This window comes from Tetrao urogallus (genome assembly GCF_951394365.1).
Source record: "Tetrao urogallus genome assembly, chromosome: Z".
Classification (NCBI taxonomy): Eukaryota; Metazoa; Chordata; class Aves; order Galliformes; family Phasianidae; genus Tetrao; species Tetrao urogallus.
The window spans coordinates 38,792,040-38,814,849 of NC_136816.1; the positions used below are offsets into that span (position 1 = coordinate 38,792,040).

A 22,810-nucleotide genomic window follows, 5' to 3' on the forward strand; every position below is an offset into this window, starting at 1 on the left:
AAGCTGATTTTATGGCTTCATCCCTTGGATTATAGGAAAGTCTGCCAGTAGGACTGGTTTCCCAGCACAGATAAGAACAGGAGATTTAATGTGTCCTGCTTTCACAGAAATCTCCACCACAACAGTAGAGACCAGAATTTAATTACAGCACACAGTTCAAATCCCCAGAGAGAGATGTCCCCACCAGAACTCAACTAAGCCCTGAACAAAAGTGACGCAGAAGAAGGAAAATGTGCTTGAGAAAAATTGAAAAAACAGGTTATTTCTCAAATAAGTGGACAGCCAGTGAGTCTGGGGCAGCTTATGCTGTGACAGAGTGAGCTGCAGGGCATGGGAAGGCTGCGGAGGTTATCTCCTGCTGATGGAGCCCAAAAAGATGTAGAATTATTGGGCAGACAGTGGTATTCACTGGGAGATAGACTGCTACTATGAAGAAGACATCAGCCCTTTTATTCCTCAGATTTTTCTCATGTGACAAGATCTTGACAACAACAGCCTGTGTTTTTTAACAGATCTGCTGCATGTCATACCTCCATTACACGCCTCTGCTGCCAAAGCTTGCTCCTGAAAGCCTTGCCAAAGATTATAGTAAGAAAGTGGAAGGAGGCAACAGAAAGTGAGACAAATCAAAAAAAAAAAAAAAAAAAAAAAGGAAAACAAATCTGAAATTAAAAAGAAAGGCTGAGAAGCTGTAGGTTGAATAGTACTGTTATCCAGTGTGTCATAGAAATGAGCAGCACCCAGTGAAACACAGAAATAGTGTTCAACAATGAATTAATGGGGACTTTGCAATGCAGCACTGTAAAATATAATCAAATTTATAGTGGGAGATGTCCAGAAGAAGCTGAAAATCATACTTCAGGAAGCTGAAGGATTATCTGTCAAAAAGATTTGTTCCAATTCAGAGAATAATTGTGGGTTTCCAGAAAGAAATATTGTGTTTATGCATGTAATTCTATGGTTTGTGAAATGCAATGGGTCAGAGAAGACAGTCTCAGAGCTTGTAACTAGGAGCAACAAAAACATGAATGAACGATGTACACATATACTGTGAGTAAATCAAAGACTGTCCAACATGCTAGGGGGCCTGGTAACAAAACAAATGTCTACAGATGTGCTCCTGGTTTTGCAGTTTGCTGGATGCAAATTAGGCTGTTAAAGCCCATACAAGAAAGGGAGAAGAAAAGCACACGATTCTGCAATGCTGGCCAAGCAACAGAGCAGTAAGCCCTAACTTCTTTAGTGCAACAAAGCTTTGGATGCTTACAGACATGTCATTTGCCATTTCCCCTTCAGGCCTTCCTTCTCCTCTTGATTTGCTGCATAACAGGCACCTCGAGAGTGTATATGCGACCAGACTGCAAAGGACAGCAGGCTGCTGCCTTCTGGGATAGATGTGATCCTGGCCATAGCTTCCGTCCTGTCCTTGTCTGTCTCTGTCACGTGCTGAGTAACCCCTTTACCAAAACTTGTCAGAACTTAATTTTTGAGACAGCTCCTTTTTTCAAAGTTGCACAGTAGATAAAGTACTGTGCTCTACTGACAGAAAGATCAGACGGATAACAAGACTGAACAGCGTATTCTATCAGCAGAATGGACCAAAAGTGTCTGTGGTAAGGGAAGAACAACAGTGCACAGACTGTACAGCATAAATGTAGCATAAAGATGTCTCTACAGTTTCTAGAACAGCAAATGACCTTCTCTATTTCCATTTTTAGCTATTCCGCTGAGTTCTTCCTTCTTTCCTTACATATAGAAATTCTTTATTTTAGATTTTAGTAGATGCCTCACAAAAGGTGCTCTGCAAAGGTTATGATAGCTCAAATATGCAGTGCACCAGTGGGTTAGGAGCCGCTTAAATCCAGAGTACGTACAGAAAACTGAACATTGCAACCTAGATAATATAAATTAGCCTAGCACAGACCTGCAGGGGTCTATCATCAGCTGATGAGTCAGCCTTGCCTTTTTCAGACAATATTTCCTTGTAATATTTGGTTATATTCTACTGCAACACTGAAGAAAAACTCCAGCTTGGGGTCAAGTTCAATGCTGGTGGGTACGAGTGTAATAACTCCAAACACTGCACACAACATTCACCAGCTGTGATTTTGGCCTGCTATGTGGAAATTATCCACAGGATTTGGCAGCGTGTGCTTGCTATAGGGTCTTAATTCCTTCGTTTGCCACTCTTTTCTCATGAGAGATCCTAGTTTTTCTCACCATTCCCTTCTTTTGCACTGGGAACTGAAGAACTTTGAAGTATGCCTCCTAAAACACTGATAATCATCCCCAATTAAAATGAATAATGAATTTTTAATTTGCCACTTACCCTTAGGATCCAATTGAGCTGCTAAGAGCTCATCTCAGCTTATATTCTAAGTTGTGCTCTCACAGGGATCCACTTTGAATTAATGCTGCAAAAACATCACAGCTTTGCCTGGCTGCTATAAGCATGCATACCAGTTCATAAAACTATCAAAACTATACTATGCATTCTAAATAAAATTTATTTTACAGTACTCAAAATAATGCTAATCTAGTACTAAATCAACAGTTTCCTGTGCTCTAGTAAGAGAGAATCATGACTACTCAATATGAGGTTTTTTGAACTAATTTCACTATGCAGATTCCTCAAAAAATTATTAGACAGTAGTAGAGGCAGCAATACAGGCAATGAAGAAGAAATATGTCCTACAGTGACTGTCATGAATAATGGGTTCCCAATTCTTTTTTCTTTAAATGGTTGGTCTGACTGATTTTTTTTTTTTTTTTTTTTTTTTTTTTTTTTTTTTTGGTGAAAACATGCGCAGTTTTTCCTTAAAGTGGTGGGAAAAAAAAAAAAAAACAACAACCAACAACCAACAACCAACCTTCATATTTCATCTGTCCTGTTTTCTCAACATCATAATGCAGAAAGAAAGGAATTTCTTTCCAAAAACCATCCTGGTTTGCCTATTAATTCCCATGGCTCTCATTTATTTAATAAATTTGTAACACCTTCAGTACGCAGCCTAGGAAGTTGATATGAAACATTAAAACTGTCAGGAGTACCTCTCTTCTGTTCAAATGCTTAGCATCAGACACAGACTGCACATTAGGGGAATATTATGTGTGTGAATTTCATATTTTCTCTCTCTCTCTCTTCAAATAAACCAGTGTTTTATTTGCCTTAAAAGAAAAGAAAAGAAAAGGAAAGGAAAGGAAAGAAAAGGAAAGGAAAGAAAAGGAAAGAAAAGAAAAGGAAAGAAAAGAAAAGGAAAGAAAAGAAAAGAAAAGAAAAGAAAGAAAAGAAAAGAAAAGAAAAGAAAAGAAAAGAAAAGAAAAGAAAAGAAAAGAAAAGAAAAGAAAAGAAAAGAAAAGAAAAGAAAAGAAAAGAAAAGAAAAGAAAAGAAAAGAAAAGAAAAGAAAAGAAAAGAAAAGAAAAGAAAAGAAAAGAAAAGAAAAGAAAAGAAAAGAAAAGAAAAGTCTAATCAATTACAAAACATGATAATAAAATTGAATAAAGTCCTAATCGAAAGGATCCTAGAGGATGGACTAAGAATTCAGTTAAATCCTAAAGGATTTACGAATGCATAAAGGTCTCCACTTAATAATACTTTTCCTGGGTTGCAGCCAATTTAGTGTAAAATGTATAGTTTGAACTAATTAGAAATCATTTAGCTGGCAGCAAAAGCACAAACCAAGGCAATGGCTAGAGATTACAGGGCATGGGCTCTATAGGCACCATATAATTATCACAGATTTGTTGAGATGAACTGCTTCTTAGCTTCTTCAAGAACATTTCACAATAGTATTAAAACTGAAGTTGTTAAAAGATAAGAATATGGTTTCATTTACTACATTTGAGCAAACACTATTAGAGTGGACATTGGTCACCACAAAACCTAGACATATGCATGGAACTGTTTGAACGCTAAGACTCTGAAATTAGAGTTGGGAGAATTTGCTTTTTAAGAGTCTTCAAAATGTTGGTAGAGGCTAGGCAATCATTGGACTACTTTTCTCAATGAAATATGCATATGTTCAGATTTTTATAAGAATTTTATATCATCTAGGTAAAAACAATTTACAGAGTAATGACAAAACATTCAACAGCAATTCTATTTTCCTGAAGACATTTGCATTGGATCAGAGTGGTGTACCATATAGAAGAAGAAAGTGAAGCTACCTGGTTATTGTAAGCAATTCTAGTAATTTCACTGATCAAGAAAAAGTAAATTCATTCAGTCACAGAAAGGAACACAAGACAGTGCTCCATACATTAATATATTGCTTTAACTATTCCAATTTTTATGTAATTTTTATCTGTGCAGAAGTACTTCACTATAAAAACTATTCTGATATTTGAGTCCATTTTTTGTCTGAATTTCAATCTTTTTTCGTTGTATTTTCCCACAAACACATGCATATTCTCCTCCCATGATTCATTCCAATCTTTTCCCTATACATTTCCAGTCTTGTACAAAAATATTGTTGTTGTTCTTTGAAGTGAAATATCAGAAATGTATAGACTAAAGAAAGGCACTGCTCTCTACCTAGCTGGGAACAAAATCATAAACTGCATAAAAGGCTTTCTTTACTGTAAAAGGGAAAATAGTGAAACACATGAGGTGAGCAATTAAATCTATCGCGCAGAAGGCATGTGGTGTGCGGAAGAGAAGCACGGCAATAGGAGGTCGTAGCTGAGATGCTGCATGCACATTGGGATACAGGAAAAAAAAAAGTTAAAACCATGTTTTTATTGGCTTCCTTGTGGCTGAAAGTTAGAGAACAGTTGAAAAATATTGTACAGGTTGACAAAGAAACACAGTATGGAACCCCAGATTAAGCTCTCAGAAAGCACAGAGTAAGCGTTCATACTGACAGTATGACAGCATAAGAAAACACTACATGCAGAAACACTAAGGAGAAGGTAGCATTCAGACTGGGGTAAAGGGGTTGCTCAGATGAGGCAGTAAGCAACATATCACTAATAATTCAACACATATGGGTTTTTGAGATAGCATTCTACTTCTGTATGCTGCAGTGATTCCTAAATCATCAGTGCTTTGTCCTGCTGATTCTCATCTGCAGTGCTGTGTTTGCTGCCTCACAGCCTTGTTAGACAAAGTCTGTCACATGCCCCATACCCTCTGTACACTGGCACCTGTGTTCTTGCCTTTTCGAGAGTTTCTCACAGAAGGGCAGGTATAATTTCTTTTGCTACTGACATTACTGTGTTGAAGCATCCGATAGGGAATGTGCTGAACAGCCATTCCTACACCTGACAACACTAGCTTGCCTCAGTACTCATTATACCACTGGCTTTACGTTCATCTTTGTGTACAGTTTATAATATGATCAGATTCACAGTACAGTGCTATTTCTGAAAAGAATATCATGATGTATGGTAATATATGGGATGCATGATATGGTATTTTACATATTTTGACTGCTAGAAATGGTTGCTTTCTAACTGTCTTTTGGATCTCCAATAAAATGAATACACTCTGCCAAGTTTGCTTATGTAAAAAAAATATGTCTTCTGAAAAAAAGAGGAATTCTATGTACTTGCTTTAATATATTTGAAATATTCCCACTTTAAATAAATATATTATCACACTTCAGAAATATGACCAAAAAGCAAGAATAGAATAAATAGAATAAAGATCACAAAATGTTTTCCATGCTCAACCTTGGCCAAAAGATATCATGTAAATTTACTAATTAAATATTTGATTCAGTGATTTATACTTTTCCAGCAGTCATACCATATGGATCACATTGTCCTGGGTGCTGCAGAAAAACACAGTCAGTTGAAATTTTCCATTTCTTGATGCATAATATGCAAAAGAGAATTATTTTCCTCTCTGTGAAAAGAACTCCTAAATACATTCCTACTTGCAACACTTATCACATTAAGCATAAAGGACAATACCTAAAATCACATTTCCTGTAACATCTATACTGCAGTTTGTAGTGTGATCAAGCTCCATTGACTAATCTGGATAAAATTGATGAACTTTTATTAGTTGGCTGGCAATTGACATATGAATTTATGTAATTGAAAAAAAGTCAAATTCTGTTCAAAAATATCCAGAAAATTTTACAACTCATAGGAAACCCACTCTTCTTTTAGAGTATCTGCTGCATCTTCAAATAGTTTTAGATGAATTGCTCAATTGTATAAATTTTAATTAGACATAGTTAAGAAGGCACACTGCATCTTCCTTATTAGACTGCTGCAATTTGCATTGAATATAGTTGAGGAGAACTGCCAGAATCAATATGAGACCATCCAAAGTCCACTGTAGATACTGTGAGACAGTGGATAGGCACTTGAAAATCACAGGGTGGAAAATCTGGTGCTTAAATACAATAACTTCTAGAAAGCAGTCTTTATTTTCTGAATCTAAATCAAGAGTTATAACACAAACTCTGCCCTCTCTAAGTCTTCTTAAGCCAGTAAGTGCTAAAGCACACATTTAGTTAAATATAGCAACATAATCATGTATTTATGAACATGTGGATTATTTAAACTGTTGGGTTGGGCAACGTAAAGTCAGTAAAACCTGTATGTAGACCTGTAATTAGTCTGGTTCTGATCTGTAAATTTCTTTCAGTAAATATGTACGTTTACAAATAAAGATTACTATTCTGGAGGTGAGAAAAAAAATGGAAAATTATACAAAGTTAAAAAAATTGTACATTTTTTTCCAATGTTTCTGCCAAACTATACAGAAATTTTAGTAGCTAAATCTATTTCTAAAGAAGTGGTTAAAATCACAATCTGCAGTTACAAAAAACTGTCTTCACTTAAACATCAGTCCAAGCTGGATTGTTTCAGCATTGTAATACTCTAATTTATTCCTCCACTTTTCTGTCCATTTTTGGTGAAGTAGATATGTTTCCTAACTGAGCTAAACTGTCAAATAAGTTTTAAATATTGCAATTCTCAGTTTTCCTCTTTTGTGTACAAAAAGGGGAATTAATAAATTAATTATTTATAAAAATAACAGAATAATGATTCTAAGTTTTTATACATGAACTGAAATGAACACAGAACTGAAATATTAATTTATTCCAATTGTCACCTTTAAATAGGTAATGATGGTTAGAAATAGTGCCCTAAGGGTATCTGTGCAAAAAGCACACGCTACACATTTCTAATTCTTCACTAGATGGCAACATTGCTCTGCTGAAACATAGCTGTAAGGCTTCTATTCTTGCTGTGAACATCTGCCCTGCAAAATTTGACTGTCAGCTTCGTAGGGAGGATATTAAACTGTAGCTTAGAAAAAGAGATGAGGAAATATTATAGAGCACTATGGTTACACAAGCATCATTTCTGTTTTACTGTGCGGTGAGCCATGGCCTTGAAGTTACAGATAAAAGGGAACATCAACATAGCTGTTATTTATGTCACCTTAGGTATGGGTTTTAAATATGAGTCAGCTGATCCCTACAATAACCTTTCAAATAACATCTAATGATGAAAGTATGTTCTGTAAGCTGTCCATTAATATTTGATTTTGCACAGAAAACAAGAGCTGGAGATATAGAGAAGGGAGTTAAAGAATCAAAGAAAGAACAAAACAACAACAACAAAAAACAAAGAAAACTCAAAAGTTATCACTTTTGGGGAAGTGCTTTTGCAGCTGTCCACAACAAGGCAACGCACACTTCTTAAGAGATCAGTCTAATGCTGGTTTGTATGTTGCACATGCCACGTACATTGGTATGGGCATCCATTAACAATGTAGGAACAGAAAATTAAATCACTTTCTTCTAAGAAAATGGAAAAGTTACTACGTAAAGAATAATTGTGTGGGACCAGCTTGCAATTATACCATCGAAGGAGCTGAGAATATTTCCACATGAAGATCTTTCAAGGCAGAACTCTGAATAAAAATGCTAAGCTCATGCTAGTATGCTATTGTGGCAGTGGAAAATATTTACTAACTCTACAGTATAGAAAGTTGTGGACTATATGTCCTGAGATGAGTGTATGAAGCCAACTAAATTAAGGCTTACATATGCAGTTTTTGCAGTTACTAAAGAGGCTTTTCTTTTACATATATATTCTGAGTCAGCCTCTATAACAGTTGCATATTTTACTAGCTAGTGTAAGGTTCAAGAAAGCTGCATGTAGTATAGGTTTTGGCAAAAGGGGCAGGTGATGGCTCCAGTTCCCACCACAGGGATATAATGGTGAGCTAAATGTCCATGTTAAGATACAGACAGGGTCATGCTAGGAATAGGAAAGACAAAGCTCGAGTCTATGTGCATTACTATTTAACGTCAGTTTTGGTACATATTTAAGCTCTTCAGGCCACCAGGTACTTTTAAATACCGCTGATGTTGAGGAAATATTATGAAAATATAAATAAATAATACTTTTTTTTCTGTAGTTACAGGAGCTCTGAATATATGACCTCTGTACTCTCTGACACCTTATCAGCTACATGAATACATACAGACATAGGGCACACTTCAATTTGAACACAAATGGACCCTTAACCCATCTGTTTTATCCACAGTGCTCACTACTAATTTTTTTCTAACTTTAAGTAATCGTAGTCTGGTAATCTTAATGACAGCTAAGGCAGGGAAACCTTTGCATTAACTTCTGCAGACCAAGAACTGAGCCACACATTTTGTGAGAAGAACACGATGCTCAGTTCTGTAGCAGATAATGTTATGCACATATATTGAAACAAGATGGTCTTTAATTTGACCAACTCTAAAAATAAGCCTTTAATACCTGCTAATTTAAATTCACACTTGGGAGCAAATATTACCATTCCTCTGTGGGACTACCAGGGTCAGGAAACAGAGATCCATTTTCTCTTAAAGAGCTCCTGAGCAGAGTCTGACCTCTGCCGCTCTCTCTGTGAGGAGAAAGCTGTTCCATGTACAACAAAAATCCTTGCTTTTAACACACGAGCAGAGCTGATGCTAGAGTTTGAGCTCCTCCCACAACTGGAGAAATTTCTGCCTTCTTCCAGACCTGCAGTTGGCCAGGGAGAAAAAGGACCATTCACTGTATGATTATTAGGCCTGTATGGATATTTACCAGCATCAGAGTGATTTCTTGGTGTTTTGAGTTTCTGTTTTTATCAGGAAATGGAATACTGACTGGGACTGAGCATAATTCTACCTAATGGGAAACATCTTAGTTTTAGCAATTTTTTCTCCATCAAGGCTCTGGCAGTTACACGAAAAATTTGTTTTTGTATATGAAAGACTGCTTTTTCTTAGATTTAGCCTTCTCTTCTACACAAGACATTATCTTCTCCTGTGAACAAATAATGTACATTTATATCCTGGGATATTCAGGATTGAAGGAATATAATAGATCGACATACCTCTGATGGAACCCTATATAACTTTAACTAGTCAGCACATCACTCTCTAACACCCATTTATTGGTACTGTATTTAGTAAGTAAGCATTCAGAGGAGGATGAGCTCTATTTTGCTTGCCATGCCATTCTGATTATGTGTTGAAATATCTCTTGAAAGTTTTGAACCTCAAAGTTGTTAAGAGCAATTTCCATTTATACTACTAAGTCTACTGAAAATCAAGGATCTTTTACATTTAAATGAATGCATATAATAGTTAAAGATCAAACTATGTCTGATAATTTTGATTATTTCGGGGAGAATTCTAAAATTAAAATGAAAAAAAAAGAAAGTGTTATGTAAATCATATGGTAGAGTACCTGTTGTGGTTTAAGTCAGAAGGTGGCTGAGCACCACAGAGTTGTTCACTCACTCCCCCCTTCCCAGTGCGATGGGGGAGAGAATTGAAAAATGCCAAGGAGAACTAATGGGTTGAGAAGAAATTATTCAGTAACACAGAGGAATGGAAAAGGATAATAATTACGACATATATATATATATATATATATATAAGTATGGGAGAAGTGGTGCAGAAGTAATTGAACAACACCCTCTGCATGATGCCTAGCTAAGCTCTGAGCAGCAGAAGAGAGCCAGATGCACTCCCACCTCTTTCAGAATTCCTTCTACTTGATGTCATATGGTATGGGATATCCCTTGACCAGTTTGAGTCGGCTGTCCTAATTCTGTTCCCTCCCTGCTGCTTGGGCCCTTTGCTAAGAATGGCCTTGGCTGTGTGCAACACTGCTTAGCAGTATCTATAAACTTCAGTGTGTTATCAGTGTTGTTTTTCTCCTCGAACTAAAATATAGCTTCATACCAGCCTCTATGAAGAAAACAATTCCATCCCCTCTGAAACTAAGTATCATAGAAAATATTATTTCTATAACAAAGTCAATTTGACAGAGAAATGAAGAATTGATATTTGATTTTTGAGAGAATCTTACTGCTGTATAGTGAGCAAAAAGCACATGCTGAGGTAATTTACACAGTTGCAGCAAGTTGTTTAGTCAGGTGCAGCAGGGACCCCTGCTAGAGCTTGTATTACAGGCATTTAACATTTTCATTAATAATCTGGAAGAGAGGGCTTACAGCATGTTAATTACATGAGTAGATAGTTCTAAATTGAGAGAAGTCACAAAACATTAACGGGGACTGAGATCTAATATAACAGGATTTAAAATGACAGAAAAATAAGAAAGAGAAAAAGCAATTCTGGCTTAGTCAGAGATTCAAGTGCAATCAGAGATGTCTTAATATCTGACCCATACATTAAGAATGTAAGTGAGAAACAAAGCAGTAACACTAAAGGAGTAAAACATGAACTGAATATTGGTTAACATATGATGTAGAAGCTGCAAAGACTGTTTTGATTCTGGGCTGCCTGTGAAAAAGTGCAACTTGGAAAGCTTACAAAAACTTTAAGGAGCTCAAGGATGGAAAGATTTTTTTGTAGAAAGTCTTTAGTAAGGAAAACAACTAATATGACCTAGGTATTTAAAACAACTGATCGGTCCATCGCCAGGCAGGGTAGTATAAGAAATTTCTGTCAGGTACCAGGACAATGCAGTACAGCTTTTACAGCTTTTCCAACTCCTACATTCTCTATGATGTCACCTACCAGTTAAGACCATAACTTCTACTTAACATGATTTGAGATTATTCCTAAGTCTCATTAGAGTGAGTAAGATATAATGCTACAGTGAAATTTAATCACATTTTAATATGAAATCAATGCACCATTCTGCTCAGAGTTTTCCTGCTTTGACTGAAAGACTGGAATTATACAGGTGCTTCCACAACCCACTCTAGTGTCAAGAGATGTTTTCTGTTTGTTTTTAAACCTGGAAAAAAAAACTCACCTCCACATTAATCCTAGTACTTTATGGTACATTTCCTTCACTTTTTTTGGTTGTGTCAGTTCTCTGTTATACTACATTATCTCTCACTAATATCCTTACCTCTGTGTTGCAGGTACCTTAAGTGACATAAAAGCAGAACTTGGTAAAATCCTAGCTACAGAGGAGCCCAGTTTTCCCTTTTAAATGATTGAGAGGTAAATCCCAGCACCTCACTTCTGCTGTTGGCTCAGAGACAGACCCTTTGTCATGTTTTACTCTTTATGCTCAGGGCTTTTCCCCACTTTCTGTGCTTAAGAAGTGGAACACTTTTGATGATTTGGAAGATGAAAGGCTGGTAAATGTGGTCTGAGGTACAGAGTAGTCAGTTTTAGACCTAGGAAAGCAAAAATCTGGGTGCAAATTTAAGAGCGAAGCATCGTTTCTATGTGATCCAGAAAGAAGCAAATGTTAAATGCTTCTCTGAACCTTCATAAGTCAGAAGATACCATTGACTTCAGTGGAATCCTTTGGTAACTACAGATGTAGTCCAAAGGCCACATTTTCTTTGTTGAGCTTACTTCTATAAATAAGTGTAAACACTAAATCATAGATTATCAGAATGGCTGTATTTCTGATATCATCTTGGGTATCTCTGGGAACACTGCCCTTAAGTGTTGAAATTGTTCCTCAGTTGGTTCCTTGTTCTGTTAACCACTGTTCCAGGACTGAGACTAGTACAAGTCCCTTTTGAGTACTATTCATATAACCAGAAGAGATAAAAAGGAAGGTGAAGAAAATGTTCCACTAATCCTCTGTACTACTACTCTGTGGGTATAGGTCTTTATTGGACAGCCTAAACCAAACGTGACCTAGAACATGCCACAGGGATACAACATGGGCACAGTGATGTGTCAGATCTCCAGGGCTAACTGTAAGTCTGACTACATGTATACCTTTAAACATCTTGGCATACATTCAAGAGGCAGTAAGGCCAGGTCAGAGCTCTATGGTGTGACATTAATTCTTCTGCTATGAGTGCTCTTGAACACCTTTTCATCTTTTTTCCTTCTCACAGAAGAATCACATGTAGTCTTTCAAACTGTATTATCTAACAGAAAGGTCTCTTTGCATCTTTTCAAAGAAGAAATGAAGGGACAGATGCTTCTCCAAAGCATTCAAGCAGAGAAGTGGAGATAGCCTCACAACTACCTTCACCCTGGCTGAGTTTGTGCACCTCATGAGATTAGACAGCTTGCTCATGTACACCCACACAGCAGAAGTAGGGAAATGGTTCTTTTTGATAATAAATTAGCTGATATGGGGATTCTGAGTATTGACTAGAATATGGCTGGCTATCTGAGGACATCATTTAAGCTTCCTAGTAATGATCTCATTTGAAGCAAGTGCCATACTACTAATTATCACTTGTTTCTGATTGATTCATCATCTACTTTGGTGCTCCCATTTCATAAATGGAAACATAAACTGCTTAGTTTAAGAAATGGAATAATATGCAGAGCTTATTTAAAACAGAACTGACTCTATATTGTGTCAATTACTGTCAGACTGATTTTCTTTCCTTTGGTCCCTGTATGTGTGCACACATGTATATGACTGTGAACAGTTAATTACTGTATGACTACATATAGAATGCTTATATAATATTTTAATAAAGACAATATTATAATCTAGTTTACATTTATACATCACAATTGAGAAATAATAATTTTCCTTACCTATTTCAGTCATGGATATCCCCGGAGCTAACTGCCCATTGTTGAAAGAGCTATAGGTAAACAAGTTTGGTACAGAGGTGAGGTCATAGATAGGTTCCTGCTTTATCTGTTTGATTCCAGTCATGTCTAAGCCAGACTGATCTGGAGAAGGCTGGGCAGAATCCACGTTGTAATAACCCTCAGACTTTGGCAGGTCGATGACGTGCCCATTTGAATAGGTGCTGCCCGTTTCGTTGTTCAGATTGCCCAAGCTGTTGCTGATGCTGTTGCTGTAAACCCTGGCAAGGGCTTCTGCCTCACCGCTCTGCTGCTGCCGCTGTTCCTGCAATCGCTGCTGGTGCTTCTGCACTTCAGCATACAAGCTATCCCTCTGCTTTTTGGACATTCTTCCAAATTTCACAGCTGAAAAGCAAAGCACAGTGCAAGCCATTGTCATTTTTCTTTTGTCTCAATTCCCCTCAACACCACTGCTCCCCTGATATCTGCTTTTAGCATCACTTTTGCTGTGGAAACTTATCTTTTTCTTTTGAAAGAGAGAGGATGCAGAACTTTATGTCATATTCATCTCACAAAGGAAAACTATCACCTGCTTGGATTTACAAGCTGACAGTGACTCTTACTTGACAGGAGGGCCGCAGTCAGGCAACTCACTTTCTACTGTGAATGTTAAAAAGTCGATGCATCCTTTTTTTATCTCTCTGTTCATTGAAAAACAACCCAGAGCTGTATGAAAAACACAGTCTATAGATTCATAGTCCTTGCATTTTACAAACTTTCCACAAACCTTTAAACTGTGTGTTAACAGGATTAGTACTCTGGATGAAAACAAGCCCTACAGCCCTATTATCACATTCTTTCAATGGGGTGTTATCTTCACACTTTTAAAAAAATCTTGCAGGTTAGATTTAGAACCTAGAGGAAAATAGCAGACTGGAAGGTAAACAGCACAAATGAATGTCATCTTTTTCACAGAGAAAAGTCTCAGGGATTTACACAATCAATTTACATAATCTCCATGCACAAAATCCATGCATTCCTTCTAATGAGAAGGGCAAGAAAACAAGAGTGCAAACCACTGTCCCCAGGAATATGGCTCACTACACTGAGATTGAAATTTTCAGAAATGACAGTCTGATTGCTGTGGAACTACAAGGAGTAAATCCATAGCCTACATATACGATGGTCACAGATGATTATCTGTTCTTTTTTTTTTTTCTCTCTCTTTAAATTCTGGGTTTCTACTGGCCTAGATCTTGAGATCTCAGAGAAGAGGTAGCTATTAAGCTATTAATCATGCTTTAAGACAAATGAGATCTGTCAATTAGGATACATTCAGCAGAACTTATCAGAGAACAGATAGGAGGACATTTCTCTGGAAATACTTATTTTATGTATTATGAGGACTATTTTCCAATGCTATTTCCCATCCACTTGTAATGGAGATCAGTTCAGAATCATCACACTTATTAGTGGTTTGGTTCCCATTTTAGTTGCATTTCAGTTATAGTTCTCCAGAAGATTCTGGGCTTACAAATTCTCATTTAAAAAAAAAATATATATATATATATATTTATTTATTTACTTAAAAGCAAAATATACCCAAACAATAACAACAAAACAGAGAAAACAGGAAAAGAACTCTATTAGAAGGAAATGCCATAAAATTGAGGAGATGATAGCCTTTCAATTTATTTGTATTTCTTTGAGATTTGTTTTTCTTGTTACCAGCTTCAGCTCACTTGCAGCCCTCCATACAGTTTGTGAGTACATACACTGGCTGCTCTGCAACCAGTCCACAGTGCATTGCAAGCTGTTATGGACAATATGCAATGACTGGATTTTGAGAAATACAACTGTGTGTTTCCTTCAAACGTAGGTTCTCAGTAATAAAAACAAACACCCACAGTTTACTCTCATTATATATTCATTAATTGGATTCTCCAGCTGCTGTCAATTAGCATCCTGCCTCTGCATGATAAAAATGAATCTGTTACATGGCTGAGAGGTAAAATTCACATTCAATTTTTCTGTTAAAAAAAATCCATGCAAGCTATTTTAAACTTGCAAGAGCTCTCCATATCATTAAGTATAAACACTCTCACATCAACAATCAAAGAAGAAAGTGATGTTGACAGAAGAACCTCTCTTTGTATGCAGCAGACCCTGCATTATAGGTTGGGAAGACAATGCTGTGAGTTAAATACCTCTGTGATATCTCAAATACTTGCAAGGTATTACTTTTATTGGGAAAGTACATGCTGTTAAATTACCAAAATTTTACTACAGTGCTTTCTGGGAAGAAGCAACAGCTAAGGTGTCAAAGCACACTTTGTAGGAGGCCCAAAAGAACTCCATGAATTAAAGGTGAGACAGCAGGGCCCCTCTCCTTCTGCTGAGACAGGTGAGCAAATTGTTTCAATGATACATGAAACACAGTGAGGTAGGAAAAGAACTACTACAGACGTAAAGCAAGCTTATATACTCTGAACTATCTTATGTAATAAGTCTTTAAGTAACATCATTAATGCCTGTTAATTCCAAAGAATTCCAAAGTTTTATGAACAAATGCTGCCAGGTGATCAAAACTAATATAGCCTTGCTGAAGCAAATGTAACCTGCCTTCAAACACAGAATATTTTCTTCTCATACTCCCTGACCATTTCAAATATGACTGTGAGCTGGACAGCCATTGCATTGGCAATGAAATGTTTCTCCTGTGATCCAGACATGGACAGGAGGCAATGCACCAGTGAAATGCTTTTTTTCACAAGGCAAAATGCTTAGTCAAGCATTCTGAATAGAATCATAGAATCACCAAGGTTGGAAAAGACCTAAAAGATCATCCAGTCCAACCGTTCACCTATTCCCAATAGCTCCCACTAAACCATGTCCCTCAACACAACATCCAGCCTTTCCTTGAACACCCCCAGGCTCGGTGACTCCACCACCTCCCTTGGCAGTCCATTCCAGTGCCTGACACCCTTTCTGAAAAGTAATACTTCCTAATGTCCAGCCTGAATCTCCCCTGCCGTAGCTTGAAGCCATTCCCTCTGGTCCTATCACTAATGACACGAGAGAAGAGGCCGACCCCCAGCTCACTACAACCTCCCTTCAGGAAGTTATAGAGAGCAATGAGGTCTCCCCTGAGCCTCCTCTTCTCCAGGCTGAACATTTCCAGCTCCTTCAGCCTCTCCTCATATGGCCTGTGTTCCAGACCCCTCACCAGCTTTGTTGCCCTCCTTTGAACACGTTCCAGGGCCTCAATATCTTTCTTGCAGTGAGGGGCCCAAAACTGGACACAGTACTCGAGGTGCGGCCTCACGAGTGCTGAATATAGGGGAACAATCACCTCTCTGCTCCTGCTTGCAACACTGTTTTTGATGCAAGCCAGGATGCCATTGGCCTTCTTGGCCACCTGGGCACACTGTCGGCTCATGTTCAGCCGAGCATCAATCAATAAAATATCAATAAAATAAACAGGTGAAAAACCTTAACATTATCAAGGTGTACCTTTCTTTTTAAACCGCCTATTCACTCTCACAGACCTTTAGAGATTTCAAGGAGAGGGATGCTTCCTCACGTCAGTATTTAATGCTGCTATATAAAAAGTTATATAAACTGGAATATTAATCCTCCTCTCCAGAGATAACTTTCGTGATTTTGATCAGAACAATGCGCTTCTTTTCCAACTCTTTCACTTTGAATCTAATATTGCTTTCCATTTTGCTATCTTCCCACCCTCTTCATGAAAATAGTCTCCATTGTTAACTGAAGATCTGTGTCTCACAGTGTGTACATTACAAAGCAAGGAGCTTCTCCTCTCTCTTTTTCTAGAAATCTACAGGGAGTTTAAGTAAGGCAGCAGAGAAGAAGAGTTTCAAAGGATTTAGGCATGAAGTAGGAATCTGACTCCTTACCATCTCTAGACATTCCCAGGGCAAGACATTTCTGCAGTCGGCAATGTTGGCAACGATTTCTGTTGGTTCTGTCAATTAAACAGTTTCTCTGCCTTGGGCAGGAGTAGGAGGCATTGTTCTGCTGACTCCTTCGAAAGAATCCCTAGGGGCAATGAGGAAGAGAGACAGAGTATTACCATGTGAGTATACGCGCACGCACACATGCACACATACACACAGACACAGAGCCGTGCAAGCTCTCATGTAGCATAATGTTATTTTTGCTAGGGCTTTGCAGATGCGCTAGCCTTGCACACTGAAATTAAAGAGCATTTACTCCTCACAAGGAGGATTTGTAATTGTACAGTAAAGAATATAATACTACTTTGTTAAAGGACAAACAATATGGAGTTACAGAATGTATTCCTATTGTGTAATAACTACCATGGATCATCTAATTCTTGCCCCTCACTGATGAAAAGCTTGTCAGCATTGGTAAACAGATAACATTAAAGTACTTACTCTGACTATTTTCCATCTTTATTGAAAGAAACTTCTAACATTCGGCACTGGCTATACATAGCATTAGAAACTGAAGTCTGCTGTTTAATTGAATCTGACAAATGCTGATCTGATCTGGATAGACCGTACACTTTGGGAGTGAAAAGTAATTCAAATTCAAACATTACAAAAGCACTAGGATTTAATGGCTGTATCAGGTAAATCTGACACACAAAGGAGAAAGCAGCACCATTAGACACTACCATGAGAAAGTAAAGATATTTTCCATATCAATGGAATATAACATTAACCATTTAATCTATTAAAAACAGCTAGATACTTTATATCCTATTTTTTTCTGTCCTGTTTTTCTGCCCTGTTGCTGGCCTATTTGGCTAAATATCAGAGGGTGAGAACTCATTCTTAATGACTTATGAGCTCCTAAGTGCTACAAACAGCACCGAGAGGTACTGTTACTGTAGAAATGACATGAAGTGGCAGAAATGAAAACAAAAATGTAACTAGGGAGGAAGCATTTTATAATACTATTTTCTTTCCTGTAAAACAAAGCACAAGAAGATCAGTGAGTTGAGAGAGAGGGAGAGAAAGAGAAACAAAGAAAGGAAGTTAACTGGCAATCTTAGCAGCTTTAGAAGAAAGTAATTGCATGGCTATGTGGTGGGAGAGATGAAGGATGGCACAGCCCTGCAAGAAGATATGAAGGGAAAGCATACAGCAGTCATTGGGAGAAGTGACACCAAAGTGCTTGTGCCTTTCCGTGTTCGTTTGTAAACAGTGCTCAGTGGAGTCAGAAAGGAAGATATGACTGTGCACATCGGGCAAAACCATTGTTATCTTCATTCAGGCTGACAGAATATACTAATAAGGGATGGGATTTACAACTCTTGTGGGTTTTGGGGGAAAAGGAGTGGGAAAACAACACGGTGATGTTGTCATAGGACTCGATTTTCATGCTACAGGTAGTGCCTGTAGTCCCACTTCAGTCCCTGAGAACCAAATTAGGGTGGCACGAGATGTCAGTAACAGTGGGCAATAGGCATGATGTTCCACTGTGGAGACAGCAGCATAGTTCCTGAGACTGAGGAGTCCAAAGAAGCTTACTTCATCTGGCCCATGCTGGCTTTATCAGTGATTACACTATACAGTGGCTGTTAAATTAAGGTTATGATTTGCATGGATATCCTTAGGGAAACTCTCAGGAAAAGTTCATTGTGGACTTACCTGATCCTAGTTGACCAGACCTTCTTTTAGCTGTGGAGATGAGCTTAATGTTATTGCTAGATGGATGACAATTGCAGATATTTTTTATCAACTTGTTGAATCTTACAGCCAATTTTGTTTTAGACATGAGGAACATTTTCTGCTTTAGATTTTAGCAGTTCTTATGTGATAAGGATTTGAGAGAAGAAATGAATTAAGTTACGCTAAAATAACCCACACAACCATCTAGCATCAACTGTGTGTTATCATGTAGTACAGTTTTTATTACGGCTGATCTCTTCTCACAATAATTTATTTGTGTATTTTTCCCACTGAGTTCGATCTCTTCCTACAAGAATTTGTTTTTTCCCATCACTGCCCCTCTTAGGGAAAAATCAAGGGTTACATAATGAAGTTAATCTACAGCAGGTACTTTATTTCTCTAAAGAGATTTTTGTGCTCTGTTCTTTCAGCAAAGATCTAAATGCTTTCTTACAGAGAAATCTTTCATTTCATGTTAGATCTTTACATAATATTAGTTATATTTAGTGGGAATAATATCTTTTTAGGGAAGCAATACACAATTCATTCCTGAGGAGTTAAAGGACATAAAGACAAGTTTGCCAGTGTTCCCAGCATTGACAACAGTCTTTCTGCATCTTCAACTTTATCCATCACTTTATCCATCACTGACAATTTGAGAAGGGAATGGCCTCTCAAACTGTCCTCAGATCCTTGCTGTGCTGTGGATAACAAGAAGCCTCTCAAAAGAAGGAGTCACAGAAACAATGGGGTGGAGACCTGTCTTTGAGTTTCACTCTTTCCCTGGTGACTGATGGCAGAGCCACCATTTTCTTTAGTTGACCTGCTCAGCCTATGCAGATGTGCAGCATGAAACAGCTGTAGCATTTACAATGCCCATTAAGTGCTTGTGATATGCATTTGCAGTGGCAGAATTAATGGAGAGACATGGAATGAAAGGATTTCCTGTCCCTTGGAGTCTGTAGTATTGCCACCGGCAGTGCAATTCTCCGACGCCATTTCCTGAAATGCAGAGGCCCTCTCGTGCCTGCTTTAATGCGCGCAGTCTTGTGGAAGACCTTCTGGCCTTTTTCCTCTTAATTAGTTCAGATTTCTAATGGGCTCAGACAAAGGGAGCTAGAAATGACCAGTTATTAGTATATGGGCTGAACAAATATTTATTATTTAACTGCTGGGCAAAGAGGAGCAGCATTGCATTGCCTGAGACAGTACTTAACTGAAGAAAGAGCCCTTGAAGAAGGAGATGCTCTCCATTGGACCTGATGTGAAAGCTGACATCTTTTTTTCACAAGAAGCAAAACAGCATTAGACTAATTGATGTGATACTGCAAAACTGGCACAAAACCCATAGATTTAAAACTGCTGTTAAGTGGAAGAAAAGCTCTTTATCTCAATAAGTGGTCCCCACATAGAGCTAAGAATATTGTCTTGAGGCACATACAAGGGCTAGCATTAAGCCTGATCACATCTACAGGAGACCATATCCCTCAGTGCTTTGTGGAGGCTGGATACAGAGTCAAGATTTTCCTTTTCTGCTCAAAATGTTTTTCTCCTGTCACTTTTGTGCCAACATTAAAGTATTAAATCTATTAGTACTATCCCATTTCATGTAATTGTTGTAAGAAGATGCTTATTTCCAGTCCAGTCTCACAATAAGACAGTGTGACAGGGTAAGCTTTTCATTTAATATCATTAAAATTTCTGAAAGAAATCAGATCTTTGAGAATATATTGCTTCTTAACACAGTGACATTAAATACATTGTTTTGTGAATGAGTTTATGGATGAGTTTATTAATGTTTTTTTTTAGTTGTTCTGTAGTAAGATTTTTTAGTTGTTCTGAAATACCATAAAGCATTAAGCAGGTAGAGATTTTCCATTTCACTCTACAATTATCTCTGCACTTTTGAAAGTACTGGCTTGTGAGTTTTTATGTAGAAGAAACTACAGATGCTGCCCTTCAACTTTACAACTTCGTTGTTACAGTCAAAGCTGGAATGCCAACATGTGTAGTGTAAAATTCTGGTGTTCCATAAGGAATGGTATAACCCTTTAGATAACAAAAAGCACAGAATCTTTCTAACATTGTAAATGAAAACCTTTCTTGTGTTTGCTTGGTGTCTGATTAGAGTTATTTAAGCCAATGTCTGGTATAATATGCTAATATGCTTTTTTTTTTTTTTTTCTTCCCTAGCCTCCTGTTCCAAGCAATTCCACTATGCTGAGCCTATAAGAAAGAAAGCAAAGGATCCTTTTACACTATCCATAATGTCATCATGTAAGGTATTTTTTTTCTTTTGGAGATCACAATTTGGCCTGCAGAGAATACAAAGGGTATAAAATAGGACTAAACTGACACCTGTAAGCTTTTAAGATGTTGAATTAAGATATCAACTTCTAATGCTGCTGAGGCTGTATAGGAAACAAGGTAAAAAACTCAGTTCTCAAGCTTATTTAACATGTGTGACTTCAAGTTGCCTGCCTCTTTATCAGCACTTATACTGCATCAGATGTGATTAATTCATGTTTCAAAAGAGGAAGTAACTCTAAAGGCTATTTGATGAAAAGAAGAGCAACCAGTAAAATTAGGCATGAAATGCATGTATATAAGCAGCAGTCTTTATGGCCTTTGGTGTTACTTGTTTGAAAGAGTGTAAGAGTGTATTATTACGTACGCAGATGCCTGAGGCTAATGCAGATGCTGATGACTATGCTGTATTAAAATCCCATACCTTGCAGCCTTCACATGTGATGACTCCATAATGTATTCCAGAGGACTTATCACCACAGATTTTGCATGGTATCACTTCAATTTGTGCTGAAAAATAAGACAAATATTTTGAGTATATAATTCTATTTCATTTATTTCTTTCTTCACGCACAATCTTTTCACCCTCCCCTGAAAATATAAAACTGCTTTTTATTGTACTGTGTGTTTCTGAATGCTTTGATTTGGCAGATTTTAATTGCTTCACATTATGTATCCACTATTCCCTACAAAACTCTTCAACAGTTCAAGCTATCTCATGATTTTTGATAGTTTTTATTCATACTCTTTTTTTTTTTTTACTTGTTAATTTCATCATCACTGTTGCTAATGACAAGCATTAGAGATTCTAAATAATTATCTGGATTTTTCTTGCTTATGCTTTTACAATATTCATTACTTTACTCTTCATTTTGCTGAGGTGGTTTTATGTGGAATGTTTTGATACATTTTTCAGACCTGTAGACATGATGAAGTTTTTATATCCTTCAGATTATGGGTTAAAAACGTACAAAGATAACAGTCTCACTGGCAGAGATGAACTTGTAAATGACCACTTAATCTCTCATCCAGTTCAAACTATTTGCTTGAGAATCAGAGCAGAGGTAGGTAAAACCCACAGACTGAGATTAAGTACACAGTAGATGTGTGATGGGAGAGACAGGTGCTATCTGAAAATGTTGGTGTATGAATGTGTTTCAGATCCCTTTATAAACCAAATAATTAGGAAATTGCTATTTTTTAATATATATTTTCTTTTACTAACATAGCTATTTTCTTCCTTCAGTTACTTAGAATCTCGTGAGCTTCTGTTGTCTAAAGTGTAAGAGCACACACACTGTATGGTGGGACTTTGCCTGATTCTAGTAAGAAGCACTGAAGAGAAAAAAAACCTCTATTTTCTTTCCAGTAATTTTTTCTCCTCGGTTCTTTCATGACTTGGAGCTATCATACTTGCTTACTATTACTGGTAGATGTTGCTTGTGGTTTAACATCAGTAAGCAGCCAAACATCACAGAGCTTCTTGCTCACTAGTCGGATAAAGGAGAGAATAAAAAGAAAGAAAGCAAGAAAACTCATGGGTTGTGATAAAGGTAAAGCAAAAATGTAAAGCAAAATCTGCATGTGCAAGCAAAGAAAAATAATTCATTCACTACCTCCCACTGGTAGGCAGATGTTATCCACTTCCAGAAAGCGTTTCTTCATTATATGTAATGGTTGCTTGGGAATGTAAACAACAAAACTCCTAACATCTCCCCCTACTACTTCTTTTCCTCCAGCATTTATTGCTAAGTACAATGTTGTATGTATGGCATGGACACTTTGCTAGGTTGGAGTCAGCTGTAATGGTCATGTTCCCTCCCACTTTCTTGCACACACCTATCCATATTAGCTGGTAGGGCATCATGAGAAGTAGAGAATTC

The 22,810-nt window shown here is 37.3% G+C and overlaps 1 protein-coding gene across 1 annotated transcript in view; it reads right to left on the minus strand.

The window, feature by feature from the left end:
• RORB (RAR related orphan receptor B) overlaps positions 1 to 22,592 on the minus strand; it is a gene marked incomplete at both ends in the record, with an annotated part of 37,758 nt that extends 15,166 nt beyond the window's left edge. Inside the window, 4 exons of the mRNA XM_079548261.1 lie at positions 12,961 to 13,362; positions 16,878 to 17,019; positions 21,352 to 21,437; positions 22,544 to 22,592. Coding sequence (XP_079404387.1) covers positions 12,961 to 13,362; positions 16,878 to 17,019; positions 21,352 to 21,437; positions 22,544 to 22,592 — 679 coding nt within the window. The remainder of the gene's footprint in view (positions 1 to 12,960; positions 13,363 to 16,877; positions 17,020 to 21,351; positions 21,438 to 22,543) is intronic.
• Between the last annotated feature and the right edge of the window lie 218 nt (positions 22,593 to 22,810).